General features: G+C 43.0%; 1 protein-coding gene and 1 pseudogene across 5 annotated transcripts in view; both read left to right on the plus strand.

Annotated features, from left to right (window-relative positions):
* The window catches only part of SEMA6A (semaphorin 6A), a 132,738-nt gene extending 119,310 nt beyond the window's left edge, over positions 1–13,428 (plus strand). For 3 of the 4 annotated variants that reach the window (XM_032273474.1, XM_032273373.1, XM_032273504.1), the window contains one exon: positions 9,152–13,428. In XM_032273474.1, coding sequence (XP_032129365.1) covers positions 9,152–10,350 — 1,199 coding nt within the window. In that variant the 3' untranslated portion in view covers positions 10,351–13,428. The remainder of the gene's footprint in view (positions 1–9,151) is intronic. The other variant, XM_032273420.1, reaches the window with a different exon arrangement.
* LOC116547680 lies at positions 11,806–13,428 on the plus strand (annotated as a pseudogene). The gene has a single exon (XR_004267148.1). The product of XR_004267148.1 is annotated as an uncharacterized LOC116547680 (transcript).
* Positions 13,429–16,096: the final 2,668 nt, after the last annotated feature.

The following is a 16,096-nucleotide window of genomic DNA, read 5'->3' on the forward strand; positions in this document are numbered from 1 at the left end:
CCCCTCAGCCATTCTCAGATGTTGCTTAATAGCTGTAAGTTGAGTTGAAGGAGTGAGTTTTGAGGTGATATTAGATGCAGGCCTTTACAGGGGCTACTCTGTCCAATGGTGGGCTCCATTGAGCACTCTACTTCTTCTGCACTTCAGAACCAGCGCAGGGCTAACTGGGCTGACCCAATCTAAGACATATGTGAGATCTGTGGTACCAACCACCATCTGATGGCCACAGTTACAGAGATGAGGAGTATCAAAAATTCCCCTCCATGTCTTCATGCCAGCGCAAGTACCACAAGCATTTTTCAGCAGTTTTGGTGCAAGCAAATTGGACTGATTCTTTTTTAGGAGTAGCAGCACGGTATTTTAGGCTATATACCATGCTTTTGTCAGATACCAAGGGAAAGTGGTAGGAATTTGATTGTCTTTCCAATAAAACAAAGTCAATTTCATATTCTTTATCAGAGCACGATAACCACAGTAAAGAAATTATCCAATGAGACCCATTAAAGACAGAACATACTTTGAACACCAAGGAATACTTAGTGCATTTATTTATTATTTATTTTACAGATCATTTTGAAAGTCTGGCTATACACTGCCTCAGTGGTGTCTGAGGTTGTACTTTAAACATTTAGATATGTTTTCTGGAATATTATTTATGTCATTTCAGGACAACACTTCTCAAGCTTTAGGTAACGTAAGAATCATCTGGAGGTCTGGTTTCTGGGCCTAACCCAGAGATTCTGATGCAGAAACTTTGGGTAGGACTTGGGGATTTGTGTCTCTAACTAGTTCCAGGTGATGTGAATGCTCAGTGGTACTGATTCAGGACACTTTCCACATTGCTGATGGGCTATCTTCTTCAAGTTCACTTATCAAGGTTTTGTTGTAGCTTTACATCCTTATTTTAATACTCTTGGCCAACACAATTGAACCCTACCAAAGCGTTGCCTTAAAATAGTCTTATCTTGGACCCTGTACAAGACAGGCAACTTGTCAAAAATTCTAGAAACACAGTTTTGACATTATTCAGCATTAACATGTTTTCTGTACCATGCCAACTGCTTTGTGTTCATTTTTTCAGCCTATTTAATCCTTCTAACAACGCTCATCTTATAGCAGACACTACTGGGGCCTGGAGACTTAGTGACATGCCAGAAGTCACACCGTTAGCTCTTTGTAGAGCCAACACTCAAACCCAGGCCTTTATGAGCTCAAAATGTATGTTCTTAACCAATAAAACCCAGTCTCATCTTTAAACCAGGTCTCAAAAACTATATTTTCAGCAAGTTTAAGTTGGAAGATTTAGTATTGAAACAGACGTGTTTCTTCATATTTATCTTTGATTTATAGAGAAAAATCAAAACAAGTAATCAAATAATCCAAACTAACACTCGCCCGAATTTCACAATTTTTTAAGGAGGTCCACTTCCCCATTTTGTGGCTTTGATGCCTGGTGAGAGAGCAGAGGAATAAGATGGGACCAGGAAGTTGGAAAATATAAATGCTTTGTCTGGTTTTAGAAATCACTTAGATGTTGTGTTTCTAGTCTTATTTAGGAAAACTTATGAAAGGGAACTTCAAAAGGCAGGAAAATACGCCTTGCAGATTCTACTAAACCTATGCCAATGTAAAAGAATCATTACCTTTACAGGGACAGTAACAGTTCTAACACATGAAACCACAAACCAGCACTCCAGGGCATGGCTTTTAAAAATTATCTTATCATGACCCTCAGTCTAGACATCAGTCCGTGCTTTGGGTGTAGCACTCGCATTGGCAATGCCATTTCTAAAGCAGTAGAGCAGCGGAGGAACAGTGAACTGAGCGTTCACAGCACACAGGGAAAAGTGAAGCTGTTTCTTCTCTAAAAAAAATGAAATCGAATGAGTTCCAGGCCCAGTCTCCCTTCTATTCCTATGATGACATCCCAACAACAACAAAAAATGCCTCACTTTTAAAGGTGATAGAAGTGGAAGTGGGTTCATCTATAGTCAACCACAGCAAGCATTATTTCAATATGTGAGTTTTAAAATAGCTTCTGAATTGAGGATATTAAACAGGCAGGCCAGGAAGCTACCTCTACTTTGGCATGGTCAGTCATTAACTTTATATATCTTGAAGATCATGGCTCCTCCTCGTATCTAATCTGTACCCTGCTAGGAAACACACACACACACACACACACACACACACACACACACACTTAAAGGAAAAGGAAAGAGAGTTATAGACTCCAAGCCCATGTCCATGGCTGCTGGTATGTCAGTTTATTCCTAAGCCATCTGGTTCACATTATGCCCTAAGTCAAGAAGAAGGCTGCTTCCTGCCCAGATAACCACAGAGAGTTCCCATTTCACTTTCAGTGTGGTCATCTCGATTGGCTGGGGTGTGGCTTTGAGAATAAATTGTCTCCAGTTAGGGTTTTTCCCGTTTGTTTTCTTCTCTTCTTAATTAATAGGGATTACAGCGGGCCCTGTGGGGTTAGCGGGGTGATGCTTGGCTCGTGATTAGTTCTTTCATTCATACTGCCTTGCAGGACCATGAGCCTGGCATTTTGTTGCAATAAGATTTGCAAACAAGGAAAAATTGGGCTGTTAGATTCCATTCACTCAAGTTGTTATGAGGATTTCAAGGAAATTATAGGCTTGTCTTACTATAAAGCAGAATCAAGAATCTATTTTTAGGGGATCCTACTCCAGGGCTTTTCTTGGTGTTTTGCCATCTTTCTTAGCTCTCAGACCCAACACAAACCCTCTCTGGCTCAGTGATGGAGGAAATGTCCATCCTCCTTTTTGCCTTTGCATATTTCTCTAAAGGACACAGAGAGGCTTTGTTGTCTTTGTGGTCACCGGGTCCGCTTTACACAGATGCCTATTAATCACTTCACTATGGAGACAGACACATCCATCATATCACAGCAGCTCAAAAACAGGCAGTCCAGTGAAAGGCAGTGAGAGGGGAAAGTGTACACTTAACCATTTCGAGTTAGGTTAGTGGCTGCCTGGGTCTTACACATTTAGGGTAGTAATTGGGGTAGGTGTGAGTAGAGCTCTTCCTTTGTATTTAGCTTAATAGGTGCAGTTGATTTTATGTATTTTTGCCTGTCTGTTTTGCTTTGCATTTTGATAGGACAGATAGCATTTCCCAGCTATTTGTATAAGGTGCAAGGGATAAGTATAGTTGAAGATTGAGAGTTTTAATTTTAAAAACAGTAATAGTAAATGCAGGTAGACTAACTGTGCTTTTGATGCAAAGATACTGACTCTTTGAAGCCAAGAGTTTTTCGATAACAGATTCAATGTGGAACAGAACAAGCTGAAAGCTTTCTCAAGCAAGAGAAACTGCAGATAAATTAACCAAGAACTTCCCTTCTATGAGTGGCAGGTCTTCTAAACCTCTTTTTTAGTCATTCAAGGCTGTCCACAACCTTCCAAATGGTGTTTTTAGCTCTTGCTCTTCCGTTTTCTCTATACGTGCTCATTTACGCATACATTCATTTACTATTTATTTAAAAGATATTTACTGAGCACCTTTGTGCCTAAAGATTCAGTGGTGAATTTTAACAGTCTAGGTGAGAAAAACAAATATCACACTAGTGATGATCCTAGGATAAAGGAAATGCAGAGCTCTGGGAACACTTGTAGAAGGAAAAACTTCCCTAACCTAAGGAGCCAGAGAAGGCTTCCCCATTTAAGCTGAGCCCTAAAGATAGGGTCTGATGAATGGGAAAGTGAGTGGGTATATTCCAGGCTGAGGGAACAGCCTGTGGCTAGAGTATGGAAGGGTGACTCATGACTATAGCCTAAGAGACTAGAAGGGAGTTAGACCATTTGCTATTAATGACTGGCCTTCACTTTCCTTTTCTCCAAGCTTCAGTTCTTGTTGCTCTTTCCACTCCAGCCAAAATACTGTGCATCCTTAAGGCTTAGCCAAATGCCATCTCCAGTGTAAAGCTTTTGCCCAATGTTCAAGTAGAAGTGATATATCTCAGGACATAGCCACATTTTGGATAGAGATGTGTGCAGGCATCTGCCTTCTCCCCTGCTGCTTTACCCCTCATTCACCGATGTCCTTCCCCGACACCTAGTGCAGTGCTTGGTAAATATTTGCTGAAGGCAGCCACAAAGATGCTTAGAGCCAAAACCTTGTTATACCAGGAGAGAGATAATAAAGACACAACCCAAGCCTCAGGTAGGGGAAAACATCATTTCTAAAGCAAATCGTCTCAGAGCCTGGTGCTAAGTTCCCTGTGTACAGAATCTATCCGTGAGCAGGGCTACTAGAAAACATTTTTTAAAATAAGGAATGTGGTGTTTGATATTTCAAAATTTATTAACATACTCATCATAGGAAAAGTCAGAATTGTATTGTGCTTCCTCTTTACAGTTTACAATTGTTCTTATTTTGAATCGCATGTTGCAGGGCCTGGGGGCTGGGTCCTTCATAATCTTTTCACTGCTTTCTGAAGAACTTCAAATTGCCTCTTTGAGGCCTCCCTCCAGCATCTGAAAACTCTGACACCTCAGGAAAAAAAAAAAAAAGAAAGAAAGAAACCAACAGTTGAGATTATATTCTTTCTCAGTTCTGCCGATTTCAGACATGATTTCAGAGAAGTCTCTAAGCCAATGTGTGCCTTGCTTCCTGTAATAGGAAGGTGGAAAGAATAACCATTTAACACCTTATGACTGGTGAGAAATAGCTGGTGGTTAATGAATCAATGCAAAGGATTTTTCAAATACTGTTTTCATTACTAATGCCTATTTTCAATTGGTGAGAGCAGAAGACCCAGGGTTTGGTAGAGGAAGGAATTTCAAGACCCTAGGTAGAGAAACCAACTCTGATTGTTCTCTCTGCAGTGGGGGAGGATACCTGGGAAGGGCAGTATACCACCCTCTATGGGCCCTTTTCTACTTGCCCAGGGTTTCCATGTAGCATCTGAGCAAGGGATACTCAGCTCTAGCCTGTTGCCCTTTGCCCTTTGCAGAGATGCATTTTCTTTTTCTAATTATTCAGTTCCCCTGGAGCACTCAGTTGTTGCAAGTAACCCATTTACTGTCATTGACTCTTTTGGATTTATCCCAGAATGAATTTCATTTTTGAAATAGTTTCTCTTCTTATTATTTTGAGCATATACTGAGCACCACTATAGATTTATTTTTTTTGTCTGATAGATGCTATTATTAAAATTATTTTATATGATCAGAGATAGAATTTATTTCCATGACTTCAAAAGCAAGGTGACAGTCACTCTAAAGATGACCTCCCAAGTTTAGAAGTTCATTTAAAAATAGCTTTACAGTGTATTGAAAACCCATTTATTCAGCAATCATTTATTGAGTTACCCAACTAAGAGCTCTGTGGATGGCAAGGGTTATAAATGCAGATAAAATATGGCACTTGCCCTCAAAGAGGTGATTACAGGATCGGTATTCCACTGAGACTCCAATTATAACTGCCAACATTTTCCACTTTTGTTGTTTTAATTATTTGCAAATTCAATAACTACAGGCATCCTGAAACAGTATGTGTTCCCTTACATTGCTTTGACATCTCATGTCAGCTTTTAGCTGCATTTAGATGCACGAAGTTTGGACCTGGAAGCCCAGGTCTACTCCTCTCCCGTGGGAGACCAATAGCAAATGGAATCCAATGGAGCAGCTGCGACTATCGCTCGGAAGCCCTCTGTGAACCACTAACCCACCTCTTCTTCTTTGTGGCTTCTTTTGGGCTTTAGCTTTGTCCAGTAAACTACAGCATTTAAGCTCTTTCCTATTTTCTATTTCCTTTGATTCTTGTAACAACCCAGTAAGGTAATAAGATTAAATGTGTTCACCTCATGCTACAGATGAAAAAACTGAGGCCCAGAGATGTTAAGTCACTTGCCAAAAGGCTGCCCAGCTAGTAAGTGGGAGCCTGCAACTCCAAGCCCATTGAGATCTTCTCTAGCTGCTTATATCACCACCCCTGACAAGTCTGCTATTTCCAAGCCTTCACGATGGCCATACCACAAAGTTGATTTGATCATTTCTTTGAATGCTTCTTTGGCCTTTTTCATGATATAAGCAGAAAGCTTTGGAAAGACATTTCCAAAATAACGTTTACCTTATCTTCTTCAAGTGCACTTTCAACTTACTCTCTGATCTATTTTCTATCTTTGGATGTTTCTGAATCTGCACAAGCAGATGAGGAAAGCCCTCTACCTCCCCATGGATAGATGAAAAGATGCAAAAATATTTTTAAGGCCACTCTTTATATAACAAAAGGAGATGGGGGGAAAAAAATCTGTCTGAGATACCATTTCCTGAAAGGTCAGATCCTACTAAACTTAACAACCCAAAACCTGAACTCAAATATCATCCACTAAAAAAGAGTTCTTCCCAGTGAAAGAATAAGTAGCTTTCATAAGTCCAAAATAGCCAAGGACCTTCAGACATGAAAGAAGAATGATATTTGGGAGCTAAAAGTAAGATTAAGAAGCAATGGATAAATGTGAAAAATTTGTAAGTTTCCCAGTGAAACAAATGAATTGCTCTAGCTTTACTCTTTCCATGTTCCTTTTAAACTGATAGGGCAATTTAAACTGTAGAATGCCAAAGTCAATTGTAGATAGCTTCCTATTACAACACACATTTATTGGGAAGATCCAGTTCCCCTAAATTTGGTTGCCTGGAAGGGTTCCATGAAATACTCATTGCCATGAAAAAATTACCTGATACATCCCCAACTCATCACTGAGGCCTAGCCTGTGTTAAACTCCCACTGAAATCACCAAGTCAGTGAGGGAAATGAAAACCCATTTTAACCACAGATGTACATTTTTGTGCAATTATATGTAGGGGGTTGAAAATGATGTTCAGGAGAACCCCACACATAATCAAAACTGAAAGAAAATCAATTTCTATTTTAGGATAACAAGGAAATGCAAATTTAAGAAAAAATTTTCATTAGCACATTTCCTTGGTGAATAGGTATTAAAATATATTTGAATGCAGGACACCCCACTGTTTGGGGAGCTCCACACATAAAAGGTGTGCGTTATAGCCAAATTTTCTGGCTGTTTTTTTGCTTCTCAGTTTCTACCCCTCAAAATCTGATGGAGATAAATCTGGAAATATTTGAGAAGTGTCACATTTGGAAATTATTTGATATCTTACCATCTTGCATACTCTTTCCTTATGGTGAATGGCCTCGACTACCTTTTATTACTGAGGGTATTTGTTGGATCACAGAATTTTTATTTCTCAAGAGATATTTGCTGCTTCTACTTATCCCCACCTGAAGTCACAATCCTTTGTCACGGGACAATCATTTCCACAGCAACCAACTGTGATGTCACAATTGAAGGGAGAAGAACCCAAAAAGAGAATGTACTTTTCAGGCTAAGGTTTCTGGGTTTTAAAACCATCACTTCAGAAATCAAAACATTTTAGCAGAAAAACCCCTATGACAAAGCTTCAAGGTCTCAGTTGTGACAAAGAAAACATTTCAGCAGAAGTTTAACGGTTGCATGTTGTGGGTTTGGGAAGGGGTGGAGATTTTTATTTCCTTTCATTCTAATTCTGTGCCACTGATACCTGCCAGAAAAATACATTAAACATATTCCAGAAAGAGTTGATTTAGTAGGTGAAATATGTGTCTCCTGAGACCAGAGAAGGTACATTTTCTGTCTTGCTATCATTTCCATAATAGGAACAATGTTTACATTTCCTCAGCCCATGCAGTGCCTCTAATGTATTCATGTTCTTTCACTCTCCAGAGGCAGGAATTGAGGTATTTGAGATTTTATTTTTTAGCAACTGCATCAAGCACTTAAGATCTGACAATTGTGATGTGTATTCTCACTTGGCATTAAAAAATAAAAGCTTCAGTGTTTGCATTTTGATTAGAGTCGCTCAGCTTGGTGGCTGATTAAGCAGGAACGGGGAAAGCACCTTCCTTCAGAAACACTGAATCCTGGTTAATGGAGTGTAAGATTATGGATGGGTGTAGTCACGTAATTTTTATTAAATTGAAGAGATTAGTTCTGCTGAACAATCTCACTGTGACAGCAAACTCTAGGTGCAATAATGGGTCCTGACACTACTCAAATCCACTACAGGGCCCCAAATGGTCTTGTTTCTAAACATTCTTTCAGCTCCAGTGAGAGAGCTTCATTCAGATATTCAGCATATTTACCTGAAATTGAGTTTGCACTTTTTTTTTTAAGACAGGTGATGCAAAATCAGCACAAACGTTTGTAGTCCGTGAACTTAAGCCATATTCTCTCAGTGTAAATAAAAATGACACACACACTCTTTCCTCTAGTTGCTTGAAAGGCAAACACACTTTTCCCCAGGCAGAGGCTCCAGTGCCCACAAGAAGGTTGTCAGAAAAGATCCCAACTGGAAGCCTAGAGTCTTGTGTGATTCGATCGTTTAACATGCATGAAATTGTTGCCTCTTCCTCCAGACTCAGGATAACATGGTTATCTCAATTCTAGGAGGGGAAGATTAAAAAGCCATAAAGAGGGAAAGGTAAATAACTTTTGAAAGCCAAAACCTGCCTGCCACATTCCATGGAGTGAAGCAGAGTAGAAAGCGCAGGTACTGGAGAGAGTGAACAGCACTGTTTTTGTTTTTTGTTTTTGTTTTTTGTTTTTTGGGGATGAGCCTGTGGCCCAGGCTGGAGTGCAGTGGCGCGATCTCAGCTCATTGCAACCTCTGCCTCCCAGGTCCAGCAGTTCTCGGCCTCAGCCTCCTGAGTAGCTGGGATTACAGGCACCTGCCGCCACACCAGCTGATTTTTGTGTTTTTAGAAAAGACGGGGTTTCACCATGTTGGCCAGCCTGGTCTGGAGCTCCTGACCTGGTGATCCGCCCGCCTTGGCCTCCCAAAGTGCTGGGATTACAGGCGTGAGCCACAGCACCTGTACTGAACAGCACTTTTTTAGACCACAAAGAAGGCAACAAATGGAGTCCATTTTACATACTGCACATGAGGGCATTGGGGAGGATTAATTAGTTAATGTTTGGCAAGTTGAGTTTGGAAGACAAGTTATGCAGAGGTGCTATTGTCACTTATTACTGTTATTAATTAACAGGGTGAATGGCAAACGAAAACAAGCCTCAGGGTGTGCTTTCATTTCTTAACGCCATATGCCATGTCTATTGCAGGAGTGATTCGGGAAAGTTACCTCAAAGGCCACGACCAGCTGGTTCCGGTCACCCTCTTGGCCATTGCAGTCATCCTGGCTTTCGTCATGGGGGCCGTCTTCTCGGGCATCATCGTCTACTGCGTCTGCGATCACCGGCGCAAAGACGTGGCCGTGGTGCAGCGAAAAGAGAAGGAGCTCACCCACTCGCGCCGGGGCTCCATGAGCAGCGTCACCAAGCTCAGTGGCCTCTTTGGGGACACCCAATCCAAAGACCCGAAGCCAGAGGCCATCCTCACCCCACTCATGCACAACGGCAAGCTCACCACTCCCGGCAACACGGCCAAGATGCTCATTAAGGCAGACCAGCACCACCTGGACCTGACGGCCCTGCCCACCCCAGAGTCTACCCCAACGCTGCAGCAGAAGCGGAAGCCCAGCCGCGGCAGCCGCGAGTGGGAGAGGAACCAGAACCTCATCAATGCCTGCACAAAGGACATGCCCCCCATGGGCTCCCCTGTGATTCCCACGGACCTGCCCCTGCGGGCCTCCCCCAGCCACATCCCCAGCGTGGTGGTCCTGCCCATCACGCAGCAGGGCTACCAGCATGAGTACGTGGACCAGCCCAAAATGAGCGAGGTGGCCCAGATGGCGCTGGAGGACCAGGCCGCCACCCTGGAGTATAAGACCATCAAGGAACATCTCAGCAGCAAGAGTCCCAACCATGGGGTGAACCTTGTGGAGAACCTGGACAGCCTGCCCCCCAAAGTTCCACAGCGGGAGGCCTCCCTGGGCCCCCCGGGAGCCTCCCTGTCTCAGACCGGCCTGAGCAAGCGGCTGGAAATGCACCACTCCTCTTCCTACGGGGTTGACTATAAGAGGAGCTACCCTACGAACTCCCTCACGAGAAGCCACCAGGCCACTACTCTCAAAAGAAACAATACTAACTCCTCCAATTCCTCTCACCTCTCCAGAAACCAGAGCTTTGGCAGGGGAGACAACCCACCGCCCGCCCCGCAGAGGGTGGACTCCATCCAGGTGCACAGCTCCCAGCCATCTGGCCAGGCCGTGACTGTCTCGAGGCAGCCCAGCCTCAACGCCTACAACTCACTGACGAGGTCGGGGCTGAAGCGTACACCCTCGCTAAAGCCGGATGTACCCCCCAAACCTTCCTTTGCTCCCCTTTCCACATCCATGAAGCCCAATGATGCGTGTACATAATCCCGGGGGAGGGGGTCAGGTGTCGAACCAGCAGGCAAAGCGAGGGGCCCGCTCAGCTCAGCAAGGTTCTCAGTTGCCTCGAGTAGCCACCAGACCAAGATGGCCAGCGGCAGAGCCGAGGACGCTGGGTCCTCCTCTCTGGGACACAGGGGTACTCACGAAAATTGGGCCGCGTGGTTTGGTGAAGGTTTGCAACGGCGGGGACTCACCTCCATTCTCTTCCTTCACTCTCCTCCACACCCTACCACAGGTTGGACCCACAAAAGACTTCAGTTATCATCACAAACATGAGCCAAAAGCACATACCCACCGCATCCCCCATACACACACACACACACACACGTGCACAAACACGCGTGCGCACACACACACACGCATAGAGGTGAACAGAAACTGAAACATTTCGTCCATAACTGCATGGGACGTGGCCACACTGGGTTAGCGTTCCAACCTGCAAAACACGAATACATTTTTTAAAATCATGAAAATTTAAAAAGACAAAAAAAAAAGAAATCATTGATAATTCTAACTCAGACTTTTAACAATGGCAGAAGTTTACTATGCGCAAATACTGTGAAATGCCCGCCAGTGTTACAGCTTTCTGTTATAGCAGATAAATGCCATGTTGGGCAACTATGTCATAGATTTCTGCTCCTCCTCTCTTTTAATGAAATAACGTGACCGTTAACGCAAGTAACTCTTTATTTATTGTTCACCTTTTTTTTCCTTAAGGAAAGGACTCTTCCAAATACTATCCTACGAACAACTCTTCAGAAAGCCCATTGAAAGTTAAACATTTAACGTGAAATCCATTAACTGGAATAATTGAGTTTCTTTATTTTTACAATAAATTCACTGAGTAAAGAAGTTGGAGCTGGAATTCTGAGCTTTGTGTTTGGACTGTCTGGTCTGTAGCTGAAGGAAAAAGTTAGGAGGGGGATATTTATTTAAATCTCAGTTCATATGCTGGTCAGGTTGCTGACCTATAAACATACAAAAAAATTAATTCATGTCAAAGTCTTTCCAGATCCTAATTTCTAAAGCAATCAGGAGAGAAGCTTTTAGAATGGCACGTCATATCCCATTGGTGCCAACACGGCTTTGTCCGTGGTTCCGACTTTCTGTGAAGGCACCAGCTTGCAATACGCCATCTCATTTCACCTTGCATGTGAGACAGCAAACAAAATCCACAAATGGTGTGAAGTAATTAATATGCTGGCTGCTACCTTGCATAAATTAATGATTTGATCACACGGGTTTTTCGTGGGGTTACATCTGTGAATAGCCTGTTTTCCACATGTAAATTTGTGCCTTACACCTTGAGTTCTGTAGACTTGTAAACTGTCGTTATGATCAACTTTTCCCCCTTTTGAAATAAGTGCAGATATTTATTTAACCCTCCCTTCCCCCCGCCCCCACTCCAGTCCTCTGGAAGATTAGAGTCAAGCAGATGGAAGAATGCAGTGGTGATAGCTGTCATGCCACAGCCTGGGAACGCTGGGCGGCACCACACCCTCCGATTCACACTGCCTTCTAGTCGTGCCAACTCGAACCACCCTTTGGCTGTGCTGCAAGCATGGGCCCCAGTGTTGTGGGTGGCAAATCCCTTTTCTTCCTCCAGAGCTCCCTGCTTCCCTTAGATTATTTCAATATGGTGATATCCTTATTGGCCAGCAGAAAAGGGACTAACGTCCCAGTATTTTGCTGTGTTCACTGGCTGGAGAGCAGGCTGTGTGCGGTTGGGCAGACACCTGGGAGGGGTCTCCAAGCCATGTGTACAGCACACACGTGCAGTGCACACAAAGAAATGAAATGGAAATAGATGCAGGCAGGCTGGTCCCTGCTGTGATTAATGAGTAACTCAAAGTACCAGGCGGACCACAATGGATGCTGCAAAAACATTGGGGCAAAAGATTTTTGTTTTATTTTTTATTTTTTTACCCTTTTGTTGTTATTGTTTTTAGGGGGTGGGAGGTGGTGTGTGTGTGTTTCTCCCCTTGGTTTTCATTTGCTCAAGCACACAAAAGGGACTTTTGTTTACTCTATCATGAACAAAGGAACTGTCCACATACTGTAAACCATGAGCAGTGTTGTTGGGTGTTTTAAAACAGTTAAACAGTATATTTGGTGGTCTCTTTTGTCTGTTTTTATTTCCAGTTGGATCTTCTGGGTTTAGTTTTGCCTTTAAAAACAATTCAAAATAAAGACTGGCAATGACAGTTTCAAGTTGTATAGTGAAAAAGTGGAGCTTCTGTAATCAGTGTGGTTGGCTTCAGACCTGAGTACTTAGCTGAGGGTGAGTGAGACCCCTTTGTTCCAAAAGTCCATTGCAGTTTTGCTGTTGTTTAGGGTAGATTTTTGTCGTTGTTTTTACTTTTTTTTGGGGGGGGGGCTTTTGTAATGGAATCCATGTTCACATCCTGTGAACTTTGTCCCCTGAAACCCTGAAGTCTTTTCTAGAAATTGAAATATTGTTTTCTTCCTTGAATTTTCTTTAGAAATGCAGAAACTAGGAAGGCGATGGGTCTGTATCACCCTGCCCCCTTCTTTCCCTTGCTTGACTCCCAAGAGTATGGCAGTGAAGCACCCATCATTGCCGTGAGCGGCTGTCTTGTCCTGTGTTTGTGGGCATCACTGCCTCAGCTGTTAAAGAGACCTGTGTCAAAACTTATATCCACATTCCTACACCCCCACAATGCATCACTTCTGGTGTTAACCCTAAAATGCCCACATGTACTGAGCTGGTCTTCTGCATTTAAGTATTTCTCCCCCTTTTTTTTTTCCCCACTGTGTGTGGGGGGAGGGTCCATAAACCCGAGTGTGCCTTTGCTTTCCACCCTTGCTAGACACTGGTAGATGCAACAAACTCAGATTTATATTTGTTGTAAAGTTGTAAAAATATTGTGATGTCACCAATTTTCCTTCCATCTCCACATCCCCTAACTTCTGATTCACGACTTAATGTATGTTGTAAAAAAGGAAAGAAAAAAAAGAAAAGCAAAAAAGGGAAAAAAGAAAAAAAGCAAGGAAGAGGCTCTTTATTACTTAAAAGTAATAAATCCAGACTGTTCTACATTATCTTGTGTCCTGAATGCTTTTATTTATCTCCTAATTTTTCCTTTTTTAGCGGCTCTCCTCCCTGTTCTTTGTGGGGATGATTCTACTATTTCCTCCATTTCTATCTGGCTTCCAAAGCATAAATAACAGTATAATTTGATGTATTTGTTTGCAGTGTCCACACCCAGCCACCCCCACCCAATTATTGATGTGTTTCTATGCTTGAACCCAGCCTGAAGCAGGATTTTAGCAGAAGCCACCAGTAATTAAAAGGCAGAGCACACATTGGCTCCCTCTATTCATTTTATGCATTTTCTTTTTATGGGCTTGTTCATCATCAAACATTTATGGTAGGCTTGATAGTTTAAGAGATCAAGGCTAGGATTTTAGTATGTAGGGTCCACTAAAAATAGATCCTTGCACAGATGTGACTTCAGTCTTTTTACATATTAATAAGGTGGAGGGGGCTGGATTTTACTCCTTGTTAGCATTTATCTTTTATAACCCAGAAGACATGGTTGGAGGTATACTGGGACATAGCACTTGATTTTTCTTCTGCAGAAGAGCATTATGAACTGTCTAGATGAGGTTTTCCTCTAGGGTTGTTTTTAAAACAATTATTTAAATAGGTCTTCAGATACAGTATTTTACTTTTAACCTTCTGAATTTTTTTTTTTTTGATATTTTAAGCCAGTTGAGTATGAGAAGCTGCAGGTTGATGCCTCAGTTCATACCTATAGTGGCCCAGTTACCTTTGGATTGCCATTTCCAATTGTGTTTCTTGAATCGCATCCAGAGCACCTGGTTCTGTTAGGCACGAAGTTGACTAGAATGTAGTTTCTACCTCCTTATTTGCAAAGAGAGACCGACATGAGCCTTCTAGTTGCCATTTGGATGTAAGAACAAAGTACTGAGGAAGCTCCCCAGAGGTTAGGGTCACAATATTTGCACTAGTTCTTAAGGAATGAATTCTCTGAACAACTAGACCAGACAGAGGGGACATCCTTTGCAAAGGCAGCAGGTGTGCTCTTTGAGAAACAAAAGGTTCAGCATGCCTTGTGCAGGGTCTGGGAGACACTTGGCAGGGTAAGTTTGGGAAAATGGGGGGTTAGAGACAGGCCAGGAGGGACCTGGTTCCCATGTGCTAGAATTTTAGCTGAAGCAGTGGAGTGCTCCCCTGCTTTGGAGTAAATAAAGCAACAGACACGCATTTGTGCTTGGGAAAGCTACCTGGCCATGATGTGGGAAGTGGACTGGCCCAAAGAGGGACTGCAGGCCAGCTGGGCAGTGTGCCAGATGGCATGCCAAGTGGGTAAGAACACAATTGAAAACCCTACATCCAATTTCAGATTCTTTAGGACAGACTCATCTCTGTGATCATCCCTTTTTGCCAGAAAGAACTTCCACTGTATGTAATTGACAGGTTAGCCCTGCCCAGTTATACCCAAATGTCTTATCTAGAACTGGCAGAATGGCCAACATCTAGCAAGACACTTTCATTTTAAAAATAAGGGAAACTGAGGTCCGCTGAGTGAAAGGATTTGCTCATGCTCCAAAATTGGTGGTAGAGCAGCTATTCCGAAGACAAATTCATGGTCTCTTTCCCCCATTCATTCAGATCAGTACAGCAGTACTAGCTAGAAAGACTTGATCCCGCTCACCCTTCTAGACAGCATTCCCATCTTTCTCAGTCATCCTTTCTTACAGGAAGCCCTTCACACACACCCACGCTTCACCAGCTGGGCTTCCTAGATACCCTCAGCTAACCAAAGCAAGCAGGCTGGAAAGAAGCATGGATCACAGGGGTTTGAAGCATACAGTCCTTGCAGTGCAGCCTGATACTTTGGTGGCTTTTGCTGCAGTCAGCTTTGTTCTGGGCTGCTGAAGACGTGAAAGAGGCTGAACAGGTGTAGCTAGTATTTTAGCTGGGCCCCCCGGATATCCCTGCTCAGACAGAAAAACTGCCTCAGACAACCCAGATTTTTCATTGTGTTTGCTTGCTAGCTTGAATGCTGCAAGGTTGAAGGTTTCTGCAGTGTTTTTTAGACTGTTGATTCAAAGCAGTGGCTATCCTGATGCAGCTACCAGACTAGGTGTTTCAAGGGATCAGAGACGACATCTTAGACCTGAATGTTTTCCTAAGGGCCGTGTCAGGTAAACACAAACTGGTCTCATTGCTCAGCCTTGTAATTTGGCAGAAGCCAAATAAGATGCTCCTGAACCCCAGCACCTAGGTTTTACTGCCTGAACAAAAGCTCTTTCAACAAAAAGTCATTCAGCAAGTAAAAGTGTTAGAAAAGCACCTCTAATTTCAGACAGTGGTACATTTTGTTTGAGGGGGAGGGGTGAGGGGAATTTAAAAGAACGCTTTGGTAACAAAATAACATGATTAAGAGCATAATCCTTTTCCTGGCTCAGCCCTTGTGACAGCTGGGTGCTTGGACTCAGTAACCCTTAGAAACCCACATCTCTCCCTTGTCTTAAAACCAGGTGGTGACGTGTCTCTTGTAGAGAAGTGGGAACGAAGGGCTCACATTTATTGATTAGGACTGCCAGACAGATGGGGATCTTCAATATTCCATTTAGAGTATTGCGTGTCCCTCACTCTAACCCCCCCAGGGATGCCTGGTGGTAAGGGGCAGTTGACCTCTACAGAGGGTTAGGGCTGAACTGATGTGCATTAAATGCA

Source organism: Sapajus apella, unplaced genomic scaffold, assembly GCF_009761245.1.
Source record: "Sapajus apella isolate SASKATOON/1434 unplaced genomic scaffold, GSC_monkey_1.0 scaffold1, whole genome shotgun sequence".
NCBI classification, from domain to species: domain Eukaryota; kingdom Metazoa; phylum Chordata; class Mammalia; order Primates; family Cebidae; genus Sapajus; species Sapajus apella.